At 50.3% G+C, this 19,844-nt stretch overlaps 1 protein-coding gene across 12 annotated transcripts in view; it reads left to right on the forward strand.

The window, feature by feature from the left end:
- DTNB (dystrobrevin beta) overlaps window positions 1-19,844 on the forward strand; it is a 230,396-nt gene that overhangs the window by 143,260 nt on the left and 67,292 nt on the right. For 11 of the 12 annotated variants that reach the window (XM_063330834.1, XM_063330842.1, XM_063330833.1 and 8 more), the window contains 3 exons: window positions 10,225-10,310; window positions 12,557-12,670; window positions 16,808-16,904. In XM_063330834.1, the coding sequence (XP_063186904.1) occupies window positions 10,225-10,310; window positions 12,557-12,670; window positions 16,808-16,904 (297 nt within the window). Of the gene's footprint in view, window positions 1-10,224; window positions 10,311-12,556; window positions 12,671-16,807; window positions 16,905-19,844 lie in introns of those variants that run through there. The other variant, XM_063330844.1, reaches the window with a different exon arrangement.

Below are 19,844 nucleotides of genomic sequence, written 5' to 3' on the forward strand. Positions count from 1 at the left end.
TTTTTTTAAATAAAGAAGAGTAAACCAGATTTCCTGTATACAAGTTTGCAGTGCAAACCTGCACCTTGGTTCTTGGATCATTTCTTCTTCTCCTGGATGTGCCAGTTACATGAACGTCTTTTTGTTATTTGTTTCCTCTTCTTTTTTGTCTGTTGATCATAAAGACGACTGTGATACCATAGGGATGGGCAGGTGAAGCACTGGTTCAGACTTCCCATGACACCGTGAGGTCCTTCCACCGAGGATCCTGGAATCTGATGCCCGTGAGACTCAAGCTTTACTGCTCTTTGACAGTTTCTACCAAATCAGGGTGATGGAGGAGCACAACTGCTTGAAAACTGGCATTTTTGGGGCTTGATTAAACTGTAGTTAAATCCTCTCCTATCACTGAAAGAAAAAAGTATGCCGTAGGTGAATGCTCCCTGGTACAAACACCAGTCTGACTTGAAGTCCCATCGTGGCACTTTCTCTCAAGTTTAATGGTCCATCCATAGGAAAACTAAATTGCAGTGCTAGCAGGTCTTCCTGATCCAATGTGATATTAAGGATTTTACGTAGATTTTATGATCATCATCTTATGAATTTTCTTACTGAGAAAGGATGGGGCTTGCCATTTGGATGACCTTCTCAGAACTGTTGAGACTTCAGCATTTCTGGGGAGCACCAGGAAAGCAGAAGGCAGTGGCAATTGCATCTTCAGCCCTGTTGGAGAGTTTTCTTAGCTTTTAAACTTTTTTTAACAACATTTTAACTTTTAAAATATTAGTCCTCAGCTTGAAAAACTTTGGCTTTGGTCTTGCTGCTGTTTGGCGACCCCTGTTACAATTCAGTGTACCGAAAAGTGTTTTTTCTTTTCCCACTCCACCATGCTTCAGAATCCTTTTACCCTGGATAAACTCTATGGGTTGTTTCCGCAGGGATCGGTAATGTTTTGGGGCTTGGTCATACTGCGTTATTGTCAGAAAACTGGGAGCTGCACCCAGTAGGACCAAGAAGAGTTCTCCACATTGTCTCTATGCCGTAATAGTTCGGGCTATTCTCTTCCTGAGATATTTACTCCTCACTGAGAAGGAAAGCTACGGAGGACAAAATAATACAAACTCTGTTGATTTTCTCATGCATTTGTGCAAATGGGGGTTGTTGGGGATTTTTTGGTAGTAATTTTGAAGGCCTCACATCTTATGCTGTTGGCTCCCACCAGGTCTTTGCTCCCTGTAGTAAAAAGCCTTTGCGAGAGTTGCGTAGAAGGGGGCCGTGTCCCCGGTGCTCAGTGCTGCTGAGCAGGAAGGGACCTGGAGCTGCTGGGCTTTTTAAAGAAAGGAATTACAGTAATAAATCTTGGGAGACACAAGTCATTCATACCTGTCCAGTAAGACGGAGTGCAAAGGTAAGAGTGCTGATGCGTAAATGACTGGTTTGGGTTGTGTTTTTCTCTGTTAAGCGCAGAGGTTTTAAGAACCACGTCTAACTTCACAGAGAGGACAGGTACCTCTCGTCGAGGTAAATAGCAGCATGCAGATGCTCTAATGAGGTCTGCCTCCCTGGATTTACGAGGACAATAGCATTCGCCATCGCAATCCTATACCATGTACCTAAAACTCTTCCAAAGGCGATGGCCGTAAGAATTTGGTGTTAATAAAATGCTGGGCAGAAATGAGAGCGGCGACTACAGTTAGATTTCCTTCCTTGTGTTCCACAGGAGTTCATTCCCTGAAGAAGCATGGGCTGTCCTACCAATGTCCAACCAGAAGCCCAGCGTGGTAGTTACACATTTGAATGATTCCTCATGCTTTATCTTCTAATAGCCGTATTTAGAAGATGCATTTGAAATATTCACTTCCACAAGAGGTAATGCGATAGAGTCATCAAATCACAGAGTGGTTTGGGTGGGAAGGGACCTTAAAGCCCACCCAGTGCCACCCCCTGCCCTGGGCAGGGACACCTCCCACCAGCCCAGGTCGCTCCGAGCCCCGTCCAACCTGGCCTTGAACCCCTCCAGGGATGGGGCAGCCACAACTCGTATGAATTTAATTTAAAACCCTTAGATCAATAACAGGTCGCACACCGTGTCCACCAGCTTCTCAGTCATTCTTCAGAATCCTTTTACCCCGGGTGATACTTCCCCTCGCCCATGAAATCTGATGACTTCAGAAGAGGGCATCCTGAGACGGCTGCAAAGGATGATCCAGGGCTCGTTAAAACCGTCTGCTCCATAAAACAGCCTGCAGTCATCTAGGCTTGAGAAAGGTAGTGACAAACATTTCCAAACCCAAGTGTCCATTGTAAACTCTTCCATTACGACGTCGTATTTTTGTAGAGGCTGCAGCAAGGTGCTTGTCTGTCACAGAGGAAATAGGTACATCTCAGGGGCAGGTTGTAAAGGAACTTGGGGGATTATTGATCAACGATCGATCACGGAGAGATTAAGGCTACTGATCCTGCGGGAAACGTAACTGATAAGAAATTTTTGGTTACTTAAATGACTTCCCACTTGTGAGAGGAAGTGAATACAGGTGCCCGGCACACTGGATGCGTGGGGCTCAGGTGTGGTTTTGTGGGTAGAATGGCAGATTTTGTACAAATGCTGCACAGTCGTGCTGCGTAAGACTACCAGGCTCTTGTAGTTGGAGAAAAAAAAAAACAGTGGGAAATAAATGCAACGCTTGAGCTATGGGAAAAACCACCCGAAAATGCAACATAAACAGCAAGATTTCTTCCCATCAATGAGAGAACTCAAAAAGAAAAAAATCTGAGTTCTTGCCTAATCTTAGTTCTTTGTTACTCAGAATGTGACGGTCAGTGACTTCACTAGTTTCTATGAAATAATGTGGGTTTTCTCACAGGTCTTTAGAGGTTTATAAAGCAACGTGAATGAAGCGCAGTAACGAGAATGATAAAAGGGAAAAAAGGAAGAATGATAGAGAAAATCTAATCAAAGAGCTTGAGACGCGAGGGGAGCAGAAAGTCAGATTTTTCAGGCTTTAAAGGATAGAGGAAAAAATGACTTGAATCAGAACAGAAGAGGTGGGAAGTTGTTGATTCAAATAACTGTATTTAGTTCACAAGCCTGAAAATAGTGAAGATCTCTGATACTTTAGATTTGATAGAAATATGAGTTACGGGATGTTCTGGGGTATTTAGAGGAAAGGTTACTTTTTTTTTTAGAGAGGAGGAGGAGGAGGAGGAGGAAGAGGAGTTTTTTGATGGTGATGACGACGATGATGGTGATAATGATGATGATGATGGGGAAAAACATTCTGAGACATTGCTATTTGCCGTAGTGCAGGAAACAATGCTTGGTTTCAGCTATGGAACCAGAAGATGACGTGTTTCCAAACTAGGTGTAAACAGAGAGAAGAACGCTACCGAGCTTTGCTTCTCGATTAAAGGAGGGTTTTCTCTCACGTTCTTTGAAAGGGAACAGTGACCCGTGAGGAATCCCCACAGGCTGGAAATGGCCGAACAACCAACATTGCTCTCTGCAGTATGAAAATTAAAGCTGGCCATCGCTTTTGGATCATGCACCTTATCTCTTTGCAATTAATAGGTCGGTATCAATGTGAACGCCCTACACGCAGCATTGTCCAAGCCGGATTGCCCTGAGGGTTTAGTGGCTTCCCTGGTTCTGGATAACGATGGTCCAGCTGGGACCTGCCTACAGGCGTTGTCCCGTGCGGGTCAGCTCAGCTCTGCCCGAGCCGCGCTGGGGCAGATGCTTATCCAAATTATTTTTAAAAACCTCAGTGGATGGAGCCCACTCCAGCTGGAGACCGTCGAGGCAATTTGTTCCAATATGTAAATTAATCTACCGGTAAGAAGTTCTCCCTGAATCCCGACATAATTCTTCCTCGCTTGGTTTGAGCCCACCACTCATTCTCCTGTCTCAGGGGTTACGGAGAGTAATGTATTACTTTCCTCTTAGCGACAAGCATTGTATATTTGAAGTTTCTTGTGTTATCTCCTCTCATTCTTTTATCCCCTTCGTTCTCTTGGTCTTTCCTCATTGTCGTGATGTACAAACCCCTGATCGTTCTTCTTCACCCTCTTTCTCCAGTTGACCCTTAGCGTTTTAGCTTTTTTGCGATTCACCGGGGTGGGAGAGCAGGGGTGAGTCAGGCGCTGCAGCACGTACCCTGCTCCAGCCAACGCGCCCCGGGCTCTGCAGCGCCCTGGGGTCGTGGCCTCGCGCCCGGCTTGGGGGCTCGACTCAGCAGCAAACCCGCTTTGTGCAGAAATGCTGTCTCGTCCCTTGGGTGTCGATGCAGTTCACATCTCGAAAGTAAATAGAGATGTGTAAAATCTGTAAAATGTAAAAAAAAAAAGAGTAAATAGAGAAAAAAATAACCTATTTTTTTCCAAACCATTTCTCCAATTCATCAAATAACTTTATATTTTAGCATATTTTTTATTTTCTATTTTATTTTGTCCTGTAAAGCAGTGGGAGCTCACCACTGTGCGCTCTGCAGATGTAAGAAGCCAACGCTTTAGTCCGTCTTCCATGATATTAATGAAAATACTGAATGGTACTAAATCGAAGAGAAAAGCTGTAAAACCCCACAAGGGGATGTCAAAAGCATTGCTGAGGTGAAAGTGTATTGTGTTAATAGTTTCTCTCCTATACACAGGATTTGGTTTTTTACTGTGGAAGGAAAGTGGTTTGCTTTGGCGTGATTTGATCTTAAAAACTCCATGTAGACTATTAGCCTGTCTTCAAAGTCTTTACAAGTGGCTTTATTCTGTGGTTTTTTCCCCACGAACAGAGGTTAAGCCGACTGGTCTGTAGCTGTTAATTCCTCCTTACATTGCTTGGAACGTCAGCGGTGTGGATGGCCTCTTCTAGCATGTGGAGTGTCCCCTTATGAAACTTAGTGCTCCCAGAGATGACCACGAAGGCTCTGAGGTTGCCTCAGGTTTATTGACGTACCAAGATCTCAGTGCTCTGGTGAATTTCCTCGTGCCCCAGCTGCTCGAAGCATCTGTCTGGGCTGTCTTCGGTCCGTTTTCTCTATTCTAATCTGGGTTTTTACCCCGAGGCTGTAAATCCCATGTCCTGGACGGTTGATGTTTTTTCATATCAGACCGTCGTTAGATGTTTTTTAATAAAACCTGACCCAGAGAGCACAGACCAGCATCCCAGCGCTGCCTCCCGACCAGCACTGCGTCTCGCCCCGCTGGCAGGACGGAGGGAGCCGCTGCCTCCCCCGATGCCTCTCTGGGGGCAGTGGGGCACAGGAGCTGTCTCTTCTCACCCGTTCAAGGTCAGATATATCCAGAACTGGTGTCAGGTATTTTCTGGACAAGCGGTAGCAATTAGACACGTACCCCTGGGGTATTTCCGGCAGGCTCGGTGCTGTCTGACGTGACTTTCTGACACGCTTTGGGACATGCAAGAGTTTAGACACCTCTCCTGAGTCCACATCGCGGTGTAGATCAGGTGAGAGATAAGTGCTGTATCTCAATAACTGAGCGTACGGGAGACACGTAGGCTTTGTGTGTAGCAGTCATCAAAAACTCCTGGCACCCACATCTATAATCTTGAGCGCTCCGGAAGAGTGCAGCTGCGTACAAAGCACCTGCTGCAGATAGTTTGGGTAAATCCCAAACCGCGCTGAGAATTGCTCGAGAGCGCTTGTTAGTCTGGGCTAAAAATAAGGCAGGGGCCGTACTGAATATCTAACAATACGGGCGATCAAATTCCAGTGCCTCTGCCTGGTGCTTTTTGCCTCACCAGGACAGGCATCCCCGTCGCAGTCTCTCAGGGGGAGCATCGGGTGCCTTTTAAGTTTAAGAACCTGCAAGGTTTACATGTTGGTGGAGAATCAGCAGCCTGAATTTTTTTTTTCTGGGCTTGTTTAGCCTTGAGAAGATTTTTGGGGGTCTTTTTGTATATATGATGGTGGGAAGTAAGATGATGGAGCCAGACTCTCGTCAGTGGCGTCCTATGAAAGGACAAGAGGCAATGGGCACTAGCTCACTTCCATTGAAACAGAAGAAGAAGCTTTCTTACGGTGTAAGGGCTCAAGCACTGGGACAGGTCATCCCAGCAGGTTGTGGAGTCTTCATCCTTGGAGCTATTCAAAACTCAGCTAGACAATGTCCTGAGCAGCCCACTGTAGCTGACATTGCTTTGAGCAGGGGTTTTGGATTAGACCATCTCAAAAGGTCCTTTCCAACCCCGATAACTCTGATTCTGAGTTACCATAAAAAATTAAATGGGTTCTCGGAAGCAGTAGAACAAATAAGAGAACATTGAATTGTCGTACAAAATAGCCACTGTACAGTTTCCAAAAGACCTCTTGCTAGTGATGCTTCAAGGCGAGCAGCATGAGGGATGTGCCTCCTCTAAGTTCTCTGCAGTGTCATCTTTGCTCCTCGAGGACTCAAGTACTTTGGGTCATGAGGGTGATTCAGGCTTTGGACAGGATTTCGGAAGAAAAGGATTAAGGACAAGGTTGTGTTTTTATAGGCACAGTCCTACTTTGTAGCAGAACAAAGGTTCATGAGCTTCACATGGAGCCCCAGAGCCTCAGGAAGCTCCTGAGGCTGCGGGTGAAACCCGTCACCTGCACTTGTCCTTGTAGTTGGTTGTACCAGGATGCAGGGAGAGACCATGGGACCTCAGCTTTGTGACGCACTGTTCTGGGGGACCAGTAGGTTCTGTCAGTGTTATCTACACTGAAACTGTCCGGGTCACCCCAAGATGGAAAGAGTGGTGGCAGTGCTGCATCTACCCCAAACGTCGAGATGAGATGAGATGAGATGAGATGAGATGAGATGAGATGAGATGAGATGAGATGAGATGAGATGAGATGAGATGAGATCCTACACTTGGGTCGGGACAGTCCTCGTTATCAATACAGGCTGGGGCATGATGTGACAGACAGCAGCCCTGCGGAAAAGGACTTGGGGGTACTGGTGGATGAAAAGCTGGACATGCGACAACAGTGTGCACTTGCAGCCCAGAAGGCCAGTCGCATCCTGGGCTGCATCAAAAGAATCGTGGCCAGCAGATCCAGAGAGGGGATTCTGCCCCTCTGCTCTGCTCTGGTGAGACCCCACCTGGAGCACTGTGTCCAGCTCTGGAGCCCTCGGCACAAGAAGGACATGGACCTGTTGGAGCAGGGCCAGAGGAGGGCACAAAGATAATCAAAGGGCTGGAGCACCTCTCCTGTGAAGACAGGCTGAGAGAGTTGGGGTTGTTCAGCCTGGAGAAGAGAAGGCTCCGGGGAGACCTTAGAGCCCCTTCCGGTCCCTGAAGGGGGCCTACAGAAAGGATGGGGAGGGGCTGTTTGCAAGGGCACGTAGCGATAGGACGAGGGGCGATGGTTTAAACTAGAGCAGGGCAGGGTTAGATCAGACGTTAGGAAGAAGTTCTTCACACTGAGGGTGGTGAGACACTGGCCCAGGTTGCCCAGAGAGGGGGTGGAGGCCCCATCCCTGGAGACATCCAAGGCCAGGCTGGATGAGGCTCTGAGCAACCTGAGCTAGTTGTGGATGGCTCTGCTCACTGCAGGGGGGTTGGATGAGATGGCCTTTGGAGGTCCCTTCCAACCCAACACATTCTATCATTCGGTGATTCGATGAGGTGAGATGAGATGTGAGCTGGGGTTTTGCGCCGGCTGTATCAGCAGGTCCATCCCAGCTCCTCGCCCACACCAGCCCCGTTCCTCGGTGTGAGAGCAGAGCCCACCCTGCGCCGTCAGCTCCTCCCCACTGCCTGGGCGAAGAGGGGGTTTTTCTGACCCTGCTGCAACAAACAGTGTTTCTGCACTTCAGTTTCTGGGTTGCTTTATTTTTATTTTTCACACTGTTCATTTTAACTCCCAAGCTTTTTTGTTTCTTCTTGCCTGGGACCTGCCTTGCCAACCCGTTTTCACACAGGCCATTTCCACATCATTAGGAGACTCCTGCAGTGGCTGTTGGGTCACCTGGGAGGACACGGAAGACCAGCTTGTAGGTGTGTCATTCAAGCAAGGCTCATTTGCCACGTGCAAACCCTCCCACCACGTGGGTTTTGCCCAGAGAAGAGAAGTGCTGTCTGCACTTCAGGCCTAATTCCAGTCCATGTTGGCTCTAGATACCCACAGTGAAACAAAACTGAAACCCTAGCAGTGTCTGTCCCCATCGTCCTGGAGCTGTCACTCTCCAGCCTGTCTCCAGGAGTGCTGGTGGACACCAAGCTCTTCTCTCCAGCTTCTGTTTTTCTACCCAGATGGTTTCCAAAAATGGTTGTGAAAGTCTCTGCTCAAACCAGGATCCCAGTCTGAGGTCCTTCTGAAAATGTTGCGGTAAAAATCTGTGCAATCTTGAGATCAGATGAAAACAGAAGGCAGAAGCAGAGCGCCGAAGTTCAGCGCTGTTGACAAAGCCCCAGAGATGCGCCGGCTGGGCGGTACGTTGGTATCTGCGCTCATCCTTCAGGCGCCAGCAGTGAGGGGACTCTGCCAGGCTCCCTTGGCCCGCGTTTGGGCTGTTCTGCCACATCAGCCCCTCAGAGTCTCCCCTGGAGCCAGAGTCCTGCCCAGTCTGCACTCCCGGAGAAACACCGGCGCTTGTGAACGAAACAAGGAGTCCTAGCTCTGATCTGCCACAACATGACGAGCCAAGAGTCGGGACCCCGTCTGGTCCCACAGCACGGCCAGCGTCGGGTGGGATGGCTCTGCTCTCCTAGGGCTGCCGTGTTTGTGGCATCTCCTCCACGAGCACCATCCTGGGGGTGCTCACACCCCATTTCCCAAGGACACGGCGGGAGGCAGAGGCACCGTGGCCTTAATCATCTGCGCCAACAGTGTGAGCTCACCCCCTCTGCACAGGACCCAGAGACCCCCAGAATAAGGAAATCGGATCCGGGGACTGGAGCATCTCACACGTGAGGCAAGGCTGAGAGAGCTCAGCTGGAGCAGAGCAGGTTCAGGAGGATCTCACCAACGTCTACAAGCACCTACAGGGATGGTGCACAGGGGACGGAGCCAGGCTCTTCCAGTGGTGCCCAGTGCCAGCAGCAGAGGCAGTGGGCACAAACTGGACCACAGGAGGTTCCCTCTGAACATCAGGAGACATTTCTCAGTGTGAGGGTGCCCGAGCGCTGGCACAGGTGCCCAGGGAGGTTGTGGAGTCTCCATCCTTGGAGATATTCACAAGTTGTTTGGATGAGGTCCTGGGCACCTGGCTCTGGGTGGCCCTGCTGGAGCAGATGTCCTCCAGAGGGCCCTTCCAGCCTCAGCCACTCGGTGATTCTGTGGTGGCCTGGTGTCAGAAGCAGACCCTACGTACCGTCTTGTTCCTCAGGCATTTCTTAGCCAGGGAGACCTCTCCGCAATAAAATCCTCAGCTCCGAGTGGAGAACTTGAGTGTCTGATGGCCAGAAGGATAGCTTTGGGTTGTACTCCATCTCCTAAACAGTGTCTCAGGATTCCACTGGGAAAATGCACTGAGCCAGTAGAAGACCCTGTAATTCTTCTCGCTCTCTCTTTTTGGTCCGTATAATTGGCTTCTCCAGCATCCAGCCCAGCTGCCGGCAGGTTCTCCCAGAGGCTGCAAATTCTTGTTTAATTGCCTGGTCCTTTTCTCAGTAGTGGTGGTGGCTGCTGGTGAAAGGTGTGCCAAACACAGGCACCGCAGAGCTCAGGACTCGCCGGGAAAACACTGAAAAAATTCAGCAGTCTCCCTCCAAGCGATGCTTTTGAGGGGTTCAGAAGAATTAGGTTTCCCAGAGGCAGTGACCATGCTTAAATCTGGTATCTGTGAACAATCCTGTTCATAAGCTATACGTTATTCTAACTTTTCTTCACCGGCTGGTGTACGGGAGGGTCAAGGCTTCGCTAAAAGACTTTATGATAAAGGTGTAGCTGCGTCTGTTCCCAGGGAAGCCTGTCGGTGCGTTAGGAACAGACAGGTACGCTGTGGTTTTTTCTGAAGGTCTTTTAAAAAAAATAAAAAAAAAAAAAAAAAAAGGGGGCAAATAAAATTCTGCAGAGGGCTAGTGAGGACGGTGAGCCGGGTCAGCCTTGCAGCAGCCGCCCACCCTGAGATCAGGGAGCAGAACGGCGTCTCCGTGTGCCCCCGTCGCCCGTCTCGGCACAGCCCTTTTCACAGCTCTGCAGCCGGGGCTGTGGGTATCGCCCCACGGCATCCAGGAGATACGGGGCCGGATCCAAACCGTATCGTACGCGGTAACAGGTAATGAATATTTTGTCTAATTTTTCTCTGTTCCTCACCCACCAGCCTCGCCCACCGACAGACCTGGGTTTCAGCTTTGATGCCAATAAACAACAAAGACAGCTGATAGCGGAGCTGGAAAACAAAAACAGGTAAAAAGCGAGCTTTGATCAGTATTGTTTTAGGAACAACGTTTGAGGAGAGAAAAAACTTTAGTCCTTGTGCTTTGTTGTTTTTAACCTTTGGTGTTCTATTAAGCAGATTGTTTCCCTAGATCTTTTGTTGAGAGGTGTAGCTGCCTCGTTACCCGGTTAGCTGGGTGCGGATGCAGCTGCGGTGCCCCTGTTCCCCGGGGAGGATCTTCTTCACTGATCTTCTTACCATCATCTGAACTGGCGCCGAGCCCCAGGAGCTGCATCGCTGCCGGGTGTTGCTGTCTGCAGCCCCAGCAAACTTCTCGCAGCAGGAAAATAAATCAGCTGCGAGGTAGTGGAGCGAGCAGGTTGAAAAGCCGGGGTGGGTAAATTCAGCTTGAAAAGGATGAGGGTTATTTTTCCTTTTGCTGGAAAACAAAAACGTCTGAGGAAGCTGGGAGGGCTGGAAGAAATAGGAGATGGGCTGTAGGAGAGATGGTTTCCTCCTTCTGGCCACGAGCCGGCACCGTGCGCTGGCAGCCCAGAACCCCCCCGCAGCCTGGGCTGCATCCCCAGCAGCGTGGGCAGCAGGGCGAGGGGGGGATTCTGCCCCTCTGCTGCGCTCGGGGGAGACCCCCCTGCAGTGCTGCCTCCAGCGCTGGGGCCTCGGCACAGGAGAGACACGGAGCTGTTGGAGCGGGGCCAGAGGAGGCCCCGGAGATGCTGGGAGGGCTGGAGCCCCTCTGCTGGGAGGACAGGCTGAGAGAGCTGGGGGGGTTCAGCCTGGAGAAGAGAAGGCTCCGCGGAGACCTTCCAGCCCCTGCCAGTCCCTCAAGGGGCTCCAGGAAAGCTGGGGAGGGACTCTGGAGCAGGGAGGGGAGCCGTGGGACGAGGGGGAAGGGTTTTACACTGGAAGAGGGGAGATTGGGATGAGCTATTGGGAAGAAATTCTTTGGTGTGAGGGGGGTGAGCCCCTGGCCCAGGTTGCCCAGAGAAGCTGTGGCTGCCCCATCCCTGGAGGGGTTCAAGGCCAGGTTGGCCGGGGCTTGGAGCAAGCTGGGCTGGTGGGAGGTGTCCCTGCCCAGGGCAGGGGGTGGGACTCGATGGCCTTTGAAGGTCCCTTCCCACCCAAACCATTCCGTGATTCTATGGATCTTCTTGCTGCAGAGGGACTGTTAAGCAGATCGCTGTTTTTATCGCAGTGTTGCATTGGCACTTACCCCTTCCTCAGCAGCCACATCTCAAGCTCATGTTTCTCTGTCTGCGATGGTGCAGCTCCAAAGACCCAGCCATTGAGCAGCTGCCAACCCCATGTGCCGTACGGCACCGGTAGGCTCAGAGTTGCCCACAGAGCCCCCCTGTAGCCCGGTGATGTGCTCTCCTGGTAGCCGCGCTGGGGTCCAGCCACACCTGGGCAGCGTGTCTGAGCTCGCTGCCTGCATGGCCCCGGCCAAGGCATCCTCAGCGCAGCGGGTGCGACCCTGCTTCGGGTCGGCTTGGAGGAGAACCAGTTCCTGGAGAGCAGCTCCGTCCCCGCACCCTCGCTGCGCTGCCGAGAGACCTTGCGGGCGCTTGAAATCATTCCTCGAGATCACAGATAAGGGAGATCTCTATCAGCACGGGTACGGGACCGTGCAAGGGGAGCTGCTCAGCAGTTTTAAAAAAGAGCAGGAGCGGGTAGAATTAGAGATTATAATCTTCGCTCCCAGGAGGATTTTATTTCCATTTTAATAAGTGAGTCCTTGGCCATGGGTGCTGCGTTCCCTCACCTCTGGCTACACAAAGCTGGCTGATGCCCTTCCCCTCGTGCGTTTGTCTCTAGGTCTATGAGCTGCTCTTCTCCCTCCTCCTGCCGACCTCCGGCAGGCCGGCACAGGGCGGCGGGAGGATAACGGTGCTGGCACGGCTGGGAACGCCGGCGGTGCTGCCTCCGAGCCCCTCCGGCAGCACGTGCCATGCCCATAGTGCTGAAAATGGAGCTTTTCCCCTCTTAGAGCAGCCTCTGAGCCCACCCTGCACGGGAGGTTTTGGAGAGGCATTGCCAGCGTATGGCACACGAGTGATTTCATACTTCTCATTAAGTAATAAGTTTTCCGTGTGTATGACAGCAATTCACAGGATTGGGTTTGGGTCCGTGCCAGTCCTACGCCAACAAAATTGCTGCACTTAGGCCAAAAGAGCGCTTGAAGGGCTAGAACAGTATTTAAGAGCAGTGCCGGGACTGACCTTCTTCCTCTTTAATCTGCCCTCTGTCGTCCCTACAGAGAGATACTGCAAGAAATTCAGCGTCTCAGGCTGGAACACGAACAAGCCTCTCAACCCACCCCCGAGAAAGCCCAGCAGAACCCGACTTTGCTGGCCGAGCTCCGGCTGCTACGGTAAAAGAAATCCCCAAAGTTGGTGCGCGTTCGGTGCCCGGGGCCTTCAGCCCATGTGTGGCGCGGAAAGGGCAATCGCAGCACGTCTTGGGGGATGCAAAGTGTTATTTTAAACTGCCGAATTCTGAAGACTTACTGCATATTGCAATTTGCCTTTTTTTTTTTTAAGTGGTTTTAGAAGTAAATAAAAATATCTCTTAAAATGAATCCTGTTTGTATAGTTTAGAAAACTGTAAAGAAGAAGCGTATAGGAAAAACGAGCCGAAGTGGCGTTAACTGCTTACCCTTTGCTGTGCAGAGGAGTGGAGCTGACGATGAATGTCAGCTGTTTGATTCGTCGGTGAAGCTCCGAAAGTTCATACCTACAGACAGTCAGGCGTCCATCCAGAGTTGGAGAACAACCTTCAGAGCCTCTATGATGAAGTTTGCGTTTTGAAGTGACAGGGAAAAATCGTCAGTTTTTAGAGCATAAAGCGTTCCGCAGTTTGGGTAGTCACAAGGGCGTTCTCTGGCTGTATTTTATTCCATCTTTGTTACCCGTTAGTTCGGAGCTCAGCCTTCAGAAACGCCGTCTGTGATCCGAAGTGGGTTCTAAACCCTGAGCTCCGGGCGGCAGCAGCTCCGCGCAGACGGCGTTGGGTGTCAGCCCTGGGGCAGCCTTCCCCTGCCCCCTTCCGCAACGGCACCGCTGCGTCTGCTGCCCGGGGTGTCCAAAGGTTTTCCATAAAGTGCCGGAGCGACAGCGACCGCAGGCAGCGCCTGCAAGGTGTGAGCCAGCCCCCTGTCCCAAAATCTTCATTGCTGCTCTGTCATTACTTTTTCATACTGCGTCTGCTTCACTATGGTACCTTTGGGTATCTCACTGATGGTTTTCGTTCCATTACCTAATGATAATAGCTCATAGATTTTCTAGCTTTACGCTTTTTTAGCTATGTATATTTTTTTTTAAATGTTTGAAAAGCTGGAGAGGATGCAGAAGGTTCTGGAAGAGGTGGAGAAAAAAGAGCTCATGGGGCAGCTGGACGTGTTTGACCCAGCAGAGAAAGAGAGAAGAACCAAGAGCTTAAGCTGGAAACCAGCCGCGTTCAGACCATAAATAAAACACACGCGTTTTAACGGGAGGCGACAACCTCAAGAGCAGTGATGGAGTTTTCAGTCTCTAGATGTCTTTCCTGAAGGCGTTTTTCCAAAAATGCAGGTTATTGGGAAGAAAACAGAGCTAACCATCAGGAATTAGACGGCCGGTATTTTGCTAGAGACAAAAAAGCTGAACGATCATTGTAGCCACTTCTGGTCTTCAGCTATGTAAACACCACTGGCAGATAGAAGAGTGGCGGAAGAAAAAAAAGATTGGATGAAGGATGTAAAGCCTGTCAGGTCATCACGATTGTCCCGCCTGGCCTTCTGTATAGCAGGGGCTGGGAAACTTCTCCCTGCAGTGCTCCTGCAGAGCCCTAAAAACAGGTTTTCCAAATCCCGGGCTCTGCCTTTAGCTTGCGGTGAAGTTCCCTCTGAGGCCCCCGCATCCCTTCTGTGCACAGGCCTCAGCAACCGCCCGCGGTGGCTCGTCTCGCTGCTGCTGTAGGTACAACTCGCCATAGCTTTCTTACCGCCAAACATCACTCGTTAATAAACTCAAACCCACATTCATTTCCTTGACTGCCTAGCGTCACGGTGGAAGCTCCCAATTAGCAGGTTATCTGTGATGTGAACGCCATGGCTAACGAGGAGACGTGCCCTGAGTCTTGTGAGGAGCTGCTGAGGGAGCTGGGGGGGTTCAGCCTGGAGAAGAGGGGGCTGAGGGGAGACCTTCTGGCTCTCTACAGCTCCCTGAAAGGAGGGGGTAGCCAGGGGGGGTCAGGCTCTTCTCCCAAGGAACAGGCCATGGGACAAGAGGAAACGGCCTCAAGTTGTGCCAGGGGAGGTTTAGGATGGATATTGGGAACAATTTCCTCCTGGAAAGGGTTGTGAAGCATTGGAAGAGGCTGCCCAGGGCAGTGGTGGAGTCGCCATCCCTGGAGGGATTGAAAAGCCGGGCAGACATGGTGCTGAGGGACGTGGGGTAGTGGTGGCCTTGGCAGGGTTGGGTTGATGGTTGGACTCGATGATCTGAAAGGTCCTTCCAACCCAGCCAATTCTGTGATTCTATATGGAAGCACACATTACCAAATGATCTCAGGTGCTGTGCAGAATTTAGGCTGTGAAAGCATGAGAAAGATAATCCATGGAAACCACTGTGTCCCCGCCCCGTGACACCAATGTGCTGGGTGGCATTTGGCTGCAGGTTTGTGGGATGCTCCTGCAAGTGCCGAGGACCCGTTACCCCCCAGTGTGTGCCTCAGGCCGCATCTCTCCGTTTGTCCCTATGGGCTGTCCTGGCTTTTTCTTCAAAGAATATTTAACAGCCTTTGTCACTGACAGACAGTATCTCCTCCTTCTTCACTGGAGGTCATTGAAACAGAAATTGAATAACGTCAACCAAAATGAGACACACGCATTGCTGTTGGTTCTTGATGAACAGCCACATGTGCAGAGCTATACTTATTTAATATCTTGATTTTTACATCATTTGTAGTTGTTAACCACGAGCCCCTGGCCCAGGTTGCCCAGAGAAGCTGTGGCTGCCCCATCCCTGGAGGGGTTCAAGGCCAGGTTGGCCGGGGCTTGGAGCAACCTGGGCTGGTGGGAGGTGTCCCTGCCCAGGGCAGGGGGTGGTGCTGGGTGGCCTTTAAGGTCCCTTCCCACCCAAACCAGTCTGTGATTCTATAGAACAAAAAGCTACAGGCTTTGAACTGACCTCGAGAGAGCAAAAGGAGTGTATAGACAGATAAAGCTGTGTCTCTGGGGGGTTTAGCACGTTCTAGGTGACCAGGCAGGTGTAATCATCTCTTGATTGCTGTATTTTTGTGATATGTTTTGGCATTTAATAACCATATTCTTCAAAATGCAAAAAAGATGTTGAAAGAAATACCCAGGATAGTTAATACTTCGTAGTCGTCTGTTGTTTTAAGAACCAGTGTAGAAACACGTTCCTCCCATTACGTCGTCTTGGCCGTTTTCTGGCCAGGGTGTGTGCGCTCGTGCTGTGCCATATTCACCGTCACCATCACAAAAGCAAGCCAGACCCATCGGATTTATTCAAAGTAAATGGCCGGTTTCTGTTCCAGATTCTGACGTCCAGTTGGTGTTTCTAAAACTAGTCGGTTATTAAAATTCCCAGAACGATTTATCCATAATATATCACGTGAGAACACAGGTAGAATCTAAGGCATTTAAAAATTCGGTCTATAGTATGTGGTGCCTTTAACCTTGGATTAAGACATTATGATGTCCACAAAAATAACTGTAGATGCATAAATCAGCCTTCCCAGTCTGTTCTTGTTCTGGTGGTTGTTTATCATTACCTCGGATTGTGATTTGTGGGCGCCGGCATTTCTTAGATCACATAAGACGCCAGACGTCTGACGTGTTGACATTCATCTTTGAATTTCTCTTTATATTAGTCACTTCTTTATTTTTTTAAATATCAAACAAAACCAATCAGTCGTATCTTAAATATCCGACAGGTAGGCCTCTGTAGAAATAGGGTGGTTGTCCGGCGCCGAGGAGAGGGAAGGCACCTCGTCGGCGCCTGTTCCTGTCACCTGGGTTCTGGCGCGGGGAACACGTCGGGTGTTGTACGTCACCCGGCTGGGCAGAAATGGCTGTGCCGAGGCTCCATCCACACAGGTGATGGCGGGTCCTTTCCAGACACCTGCGGCCCTTTCTCCTCTTTTTTATTTTCCTCCCATAGCTCGTTCTTGCTTCTCTGAAAGCTCTGCGGGGTGCCTGGCTCTGGCACTAAGGGAGTTCTGAAAAGGAAGAAAAAAAAGCAGGCTTTTTTGCTCAAAATGCGGTGCTCTTGACAAGGGCTTCCTACTACCGAGTGCAGATTTCTGGATTTTAGGTGGAAAGCCTGATTGCTATATTTAGCTTTCATGGGCATTGTACTGTGCTTTGCTCTGTATTTTTTTTGAAGCTGGAAGCAGGGGGGAGCGGTGAACACCAAAGAGGCAGTTACGTGGGTGAATCTCCTGAAGCGGTTTTGAAATGCCCCAAGTTTATTTTCTGACTCTTTCTTTCGTGTGTCCGGCACAGGCAGAGGAAGGATGAGTTGGAGCAGAGGATGTCTGCGCTGCAGGAAAGCAGGAGGGAGCTGATGGTGCAGCTGGAAGGGCTGATGAAGCTGCTCAAGGTAGGGCTTGTCCCGTCGGAAACGCCGCGCGTCCTGCTCTTCCCGGGTCGGGAATTCACTGCTGCTGCCCTGAGGTTCCCGCTTCGCTGCCGTACCCTTGTAAATACGTCATGAGGAACAGAAAGAATTTGCAAAAAGCCATTTCCATGCTGGCTCCGCGCGTTGGTGCAGATGGGTAACGGCTTTCAGGTTTCAGGTTTTCAGGATTTTCAGGTTCACGTGCTGCTGCTTTGGTTAAATAATATCAAGAGCCGTAAGATTTGGAAGGCTTTAAAGAAGTGTTAGATTTGGTAATCATCAACCGCATGCGGTTCCGGGTAATAACGCAGTTTTTCCAGCTCGAACTGGAGAATAAACTGGTTCACACACATAAACTGGGAGCTCTAGTCCCCGCGGTACAGACCATGAATCCCCAGAGCCGTGGTGCTGCCTTTCACCAGGGGACACGACACTGTCCCCGCGGCCTCTGGGGGGTGTTTTGGCTTTAGCGTGTGATGGTGGTGGCTCTCATCTAGAGTCGATGTTGTTTGGGTTTCTGGTGAGGGTCCGTTACTGTCTGTTGTAGCGTCCTGCTGGAGTTGAGCTCACAGCGGATGACTGTGCTCTGAAAGCCTGTTGCGCCTGTATCCTTTCCATTCTCTAAATTGGACAAGAGCCTCTCTAGAAAGTGAGTGGCGAAACACTGGCCTGACCCAAAGAGCTTTTGGTCTAAGACAGGGTGCAACAAAGATGCTGCAGGCAGCGGGAGGCGTGGGAGAGGGACCGCCGCAGTGGCACGGGCAGGAGCAGCGCCGGGCGTGTGGGTGAGCTACGGGCACGACTTGGGAGTTCCACGGAAACTGTCTGCACTCGAAGGTGATAATGAATTCACGTCGTCTGTGAATCTAAAGTGCAGTCGCTCCTCACGTTCGCCTTGCATTCCGGATCAGGAGCGCCTGTGGTCACACACGCTCCGGAGGTGCCTGTTTGGTTTAGTTCCCCTGTGCAGATGAGCACGGTGCTTGGGAAGTATTTTTTTTTTTAAGTCAGTGGTTCTGCACACTGTCATTTTTTTTTCCCTGTTCAGCCTGTTAACGTCTGTCTGCTAAAAATTTGAAGCCAATCCCTTGCTAAATTCACCTGGATTTCTTCAGACCCCAGATCTTTGTAAGTTGAAGCGTGGTATCTCTGAAAAGGGGCATCCAAAACTGAACTACAGATTTAGGAAAGTATAAAAAGTCATTGCATCAGAAACAGTTTGGTCCTTTGTGGTTGAGGTGACCATGGTCTGAGCATTTTTCTTGCACGTTTGAGGAACGACATCAGTTTGCACATCTGCTCTAAGCTGGTGACAAGCTCTGGTGGGACTTTCTGGAGCCCCTGTTCTTTCCAAAGCGCTCGTAAGCCTTCACAGATGGATTCTCCCGAACAAAGACCTGATGAATTCTCCCAAACATGACCTGATGCAAATGCCGTCGTCTCGTTAGGGTGAAGGGCTGTTCTGTTGGCTGGCTTGGCTTTCTGCTCTTCCACCTGGAAAGCCTCGAAGGCCAGGTGGACTACCTTTCTCGGATGCCCCGCTCTGAACCTGAGCGACTCGCGGAGCTTTGTCCACCCATCTGCCTGCTCGGCCATCGCAGTCTCATCTCCCAAATGGTGTGTGGTCCCTCCCGCCCGGCCGGTCGGACACGTGGACCGTTGCGTGGAGCAGCAGAAGACGTCGGCGTCAGTAACACCCCCGTGAGGAGAGCGCGGAGGGAGCTGCGCCGGGAAGGGAGCACGAGCGGCAGATGCTGCAACTGGGGAGACACGGGAGGGAGGAGCGAGGGTTGCGGAGCAGGGAAGCGAGCCATAAGTGACTCACATGCGATAAACTAATGTTTTTAGGAGCCATTCACTGGGCTGAATCATGCAGTTCAATAACGAGCTTGTCAGAAGCTGTACCGACATCTTCTAGGCTGCGTTATGCAGAAGGTGGGGTTAGGAGCTGGCTCTTACTAGGCTTCTCATTTATGACTCTGGCATCTTTTAATTCCCCCGGTTCCCAAAATTGTTTACAAACTACAAGGGCCGCTAGGACTGGATACAAGGAGGAACCTCTTCCCCATGAGGATGCTCCAGCAGTGGGGCGGGCGCCCAGAGAGGTTGTGCCTTCTCCATCCTTGGAGGCTCTAAGCCGCCTGCGCGGGGGTTACCTCGGCCCTGTTCTGCCTGAGCTCCGTCCAACCCGACCTGCCCACGACCCGGGACTACTGCGGCGCTTTGGTTCCACGTGTGGCACATCACGGTTCTTTGCATTTCCCCTTCTTTGCTTTCTATGGGGCCTGGCGGCTCCTCTTCGGTTAAAGCATCTTCCAGAGACATCTGTTCCTGAGCCGAAGAAATCAAAAATGGAAAATTCCCTGCCAATGCAAATTTGCTTGCACAGTTAAAAATTTATGCCTCATTTTCAGTTTTAATGTATTTAGCTTCGGTTTACAGCCATTGGCTTTGGTACATGTGGTTCTCCCTCCATTAAATTAAGGAGTACTTTAGCGCCCCGTTTTTTTCCTACGCAGATACTTACTCATCTCAGCGGAGGCACTTCTCAAGCTTGTTTTTTAAATCAGTTAAACAGGTAGAGCTTTTCTGAGCTTCTCGCAGTGCTGTACTTCAGTAATTTTTATGGTTGCTTTCTTTGCCTTCTCCGGATTTTTAATATAATTTTTTAAATTAGGAAAAAGCAAACTGTATATCGAACTCTTCCCCGACTCTTGGCAAGGCTATGCCGAGAGTTACGGGAGTTTCATCACTCTTAGCACTATTTTCCTTTTTCTGCCTTTCTGCCCCAGTGAGTGCTCTTTGAAAGCTGTCAGTGACCCACATCTTACTGCGCGTAAAGGGCTTTATTTATTTCGCATCGTGCTAACTGGTTAATGACAGTGTGTTACACGTTTGGCCTCTGAAGGAACTGCAGATACG

This window comes from Chroicocephalus ridibundus, chromosome 3, assembly GCF_963924245.1.
Source record: "Chroicocephalus ridibundus chromosome 3, bChrRid1.1, whole genome shotgun sequence".
Taxonomy (NCBI): domain Eukaryota; kingdom Metazoa; phylum Chordata; class Aves; order Charadriiformes; family Laridae; genus Chroicocephalus; species Chroicocephalus ridibundus.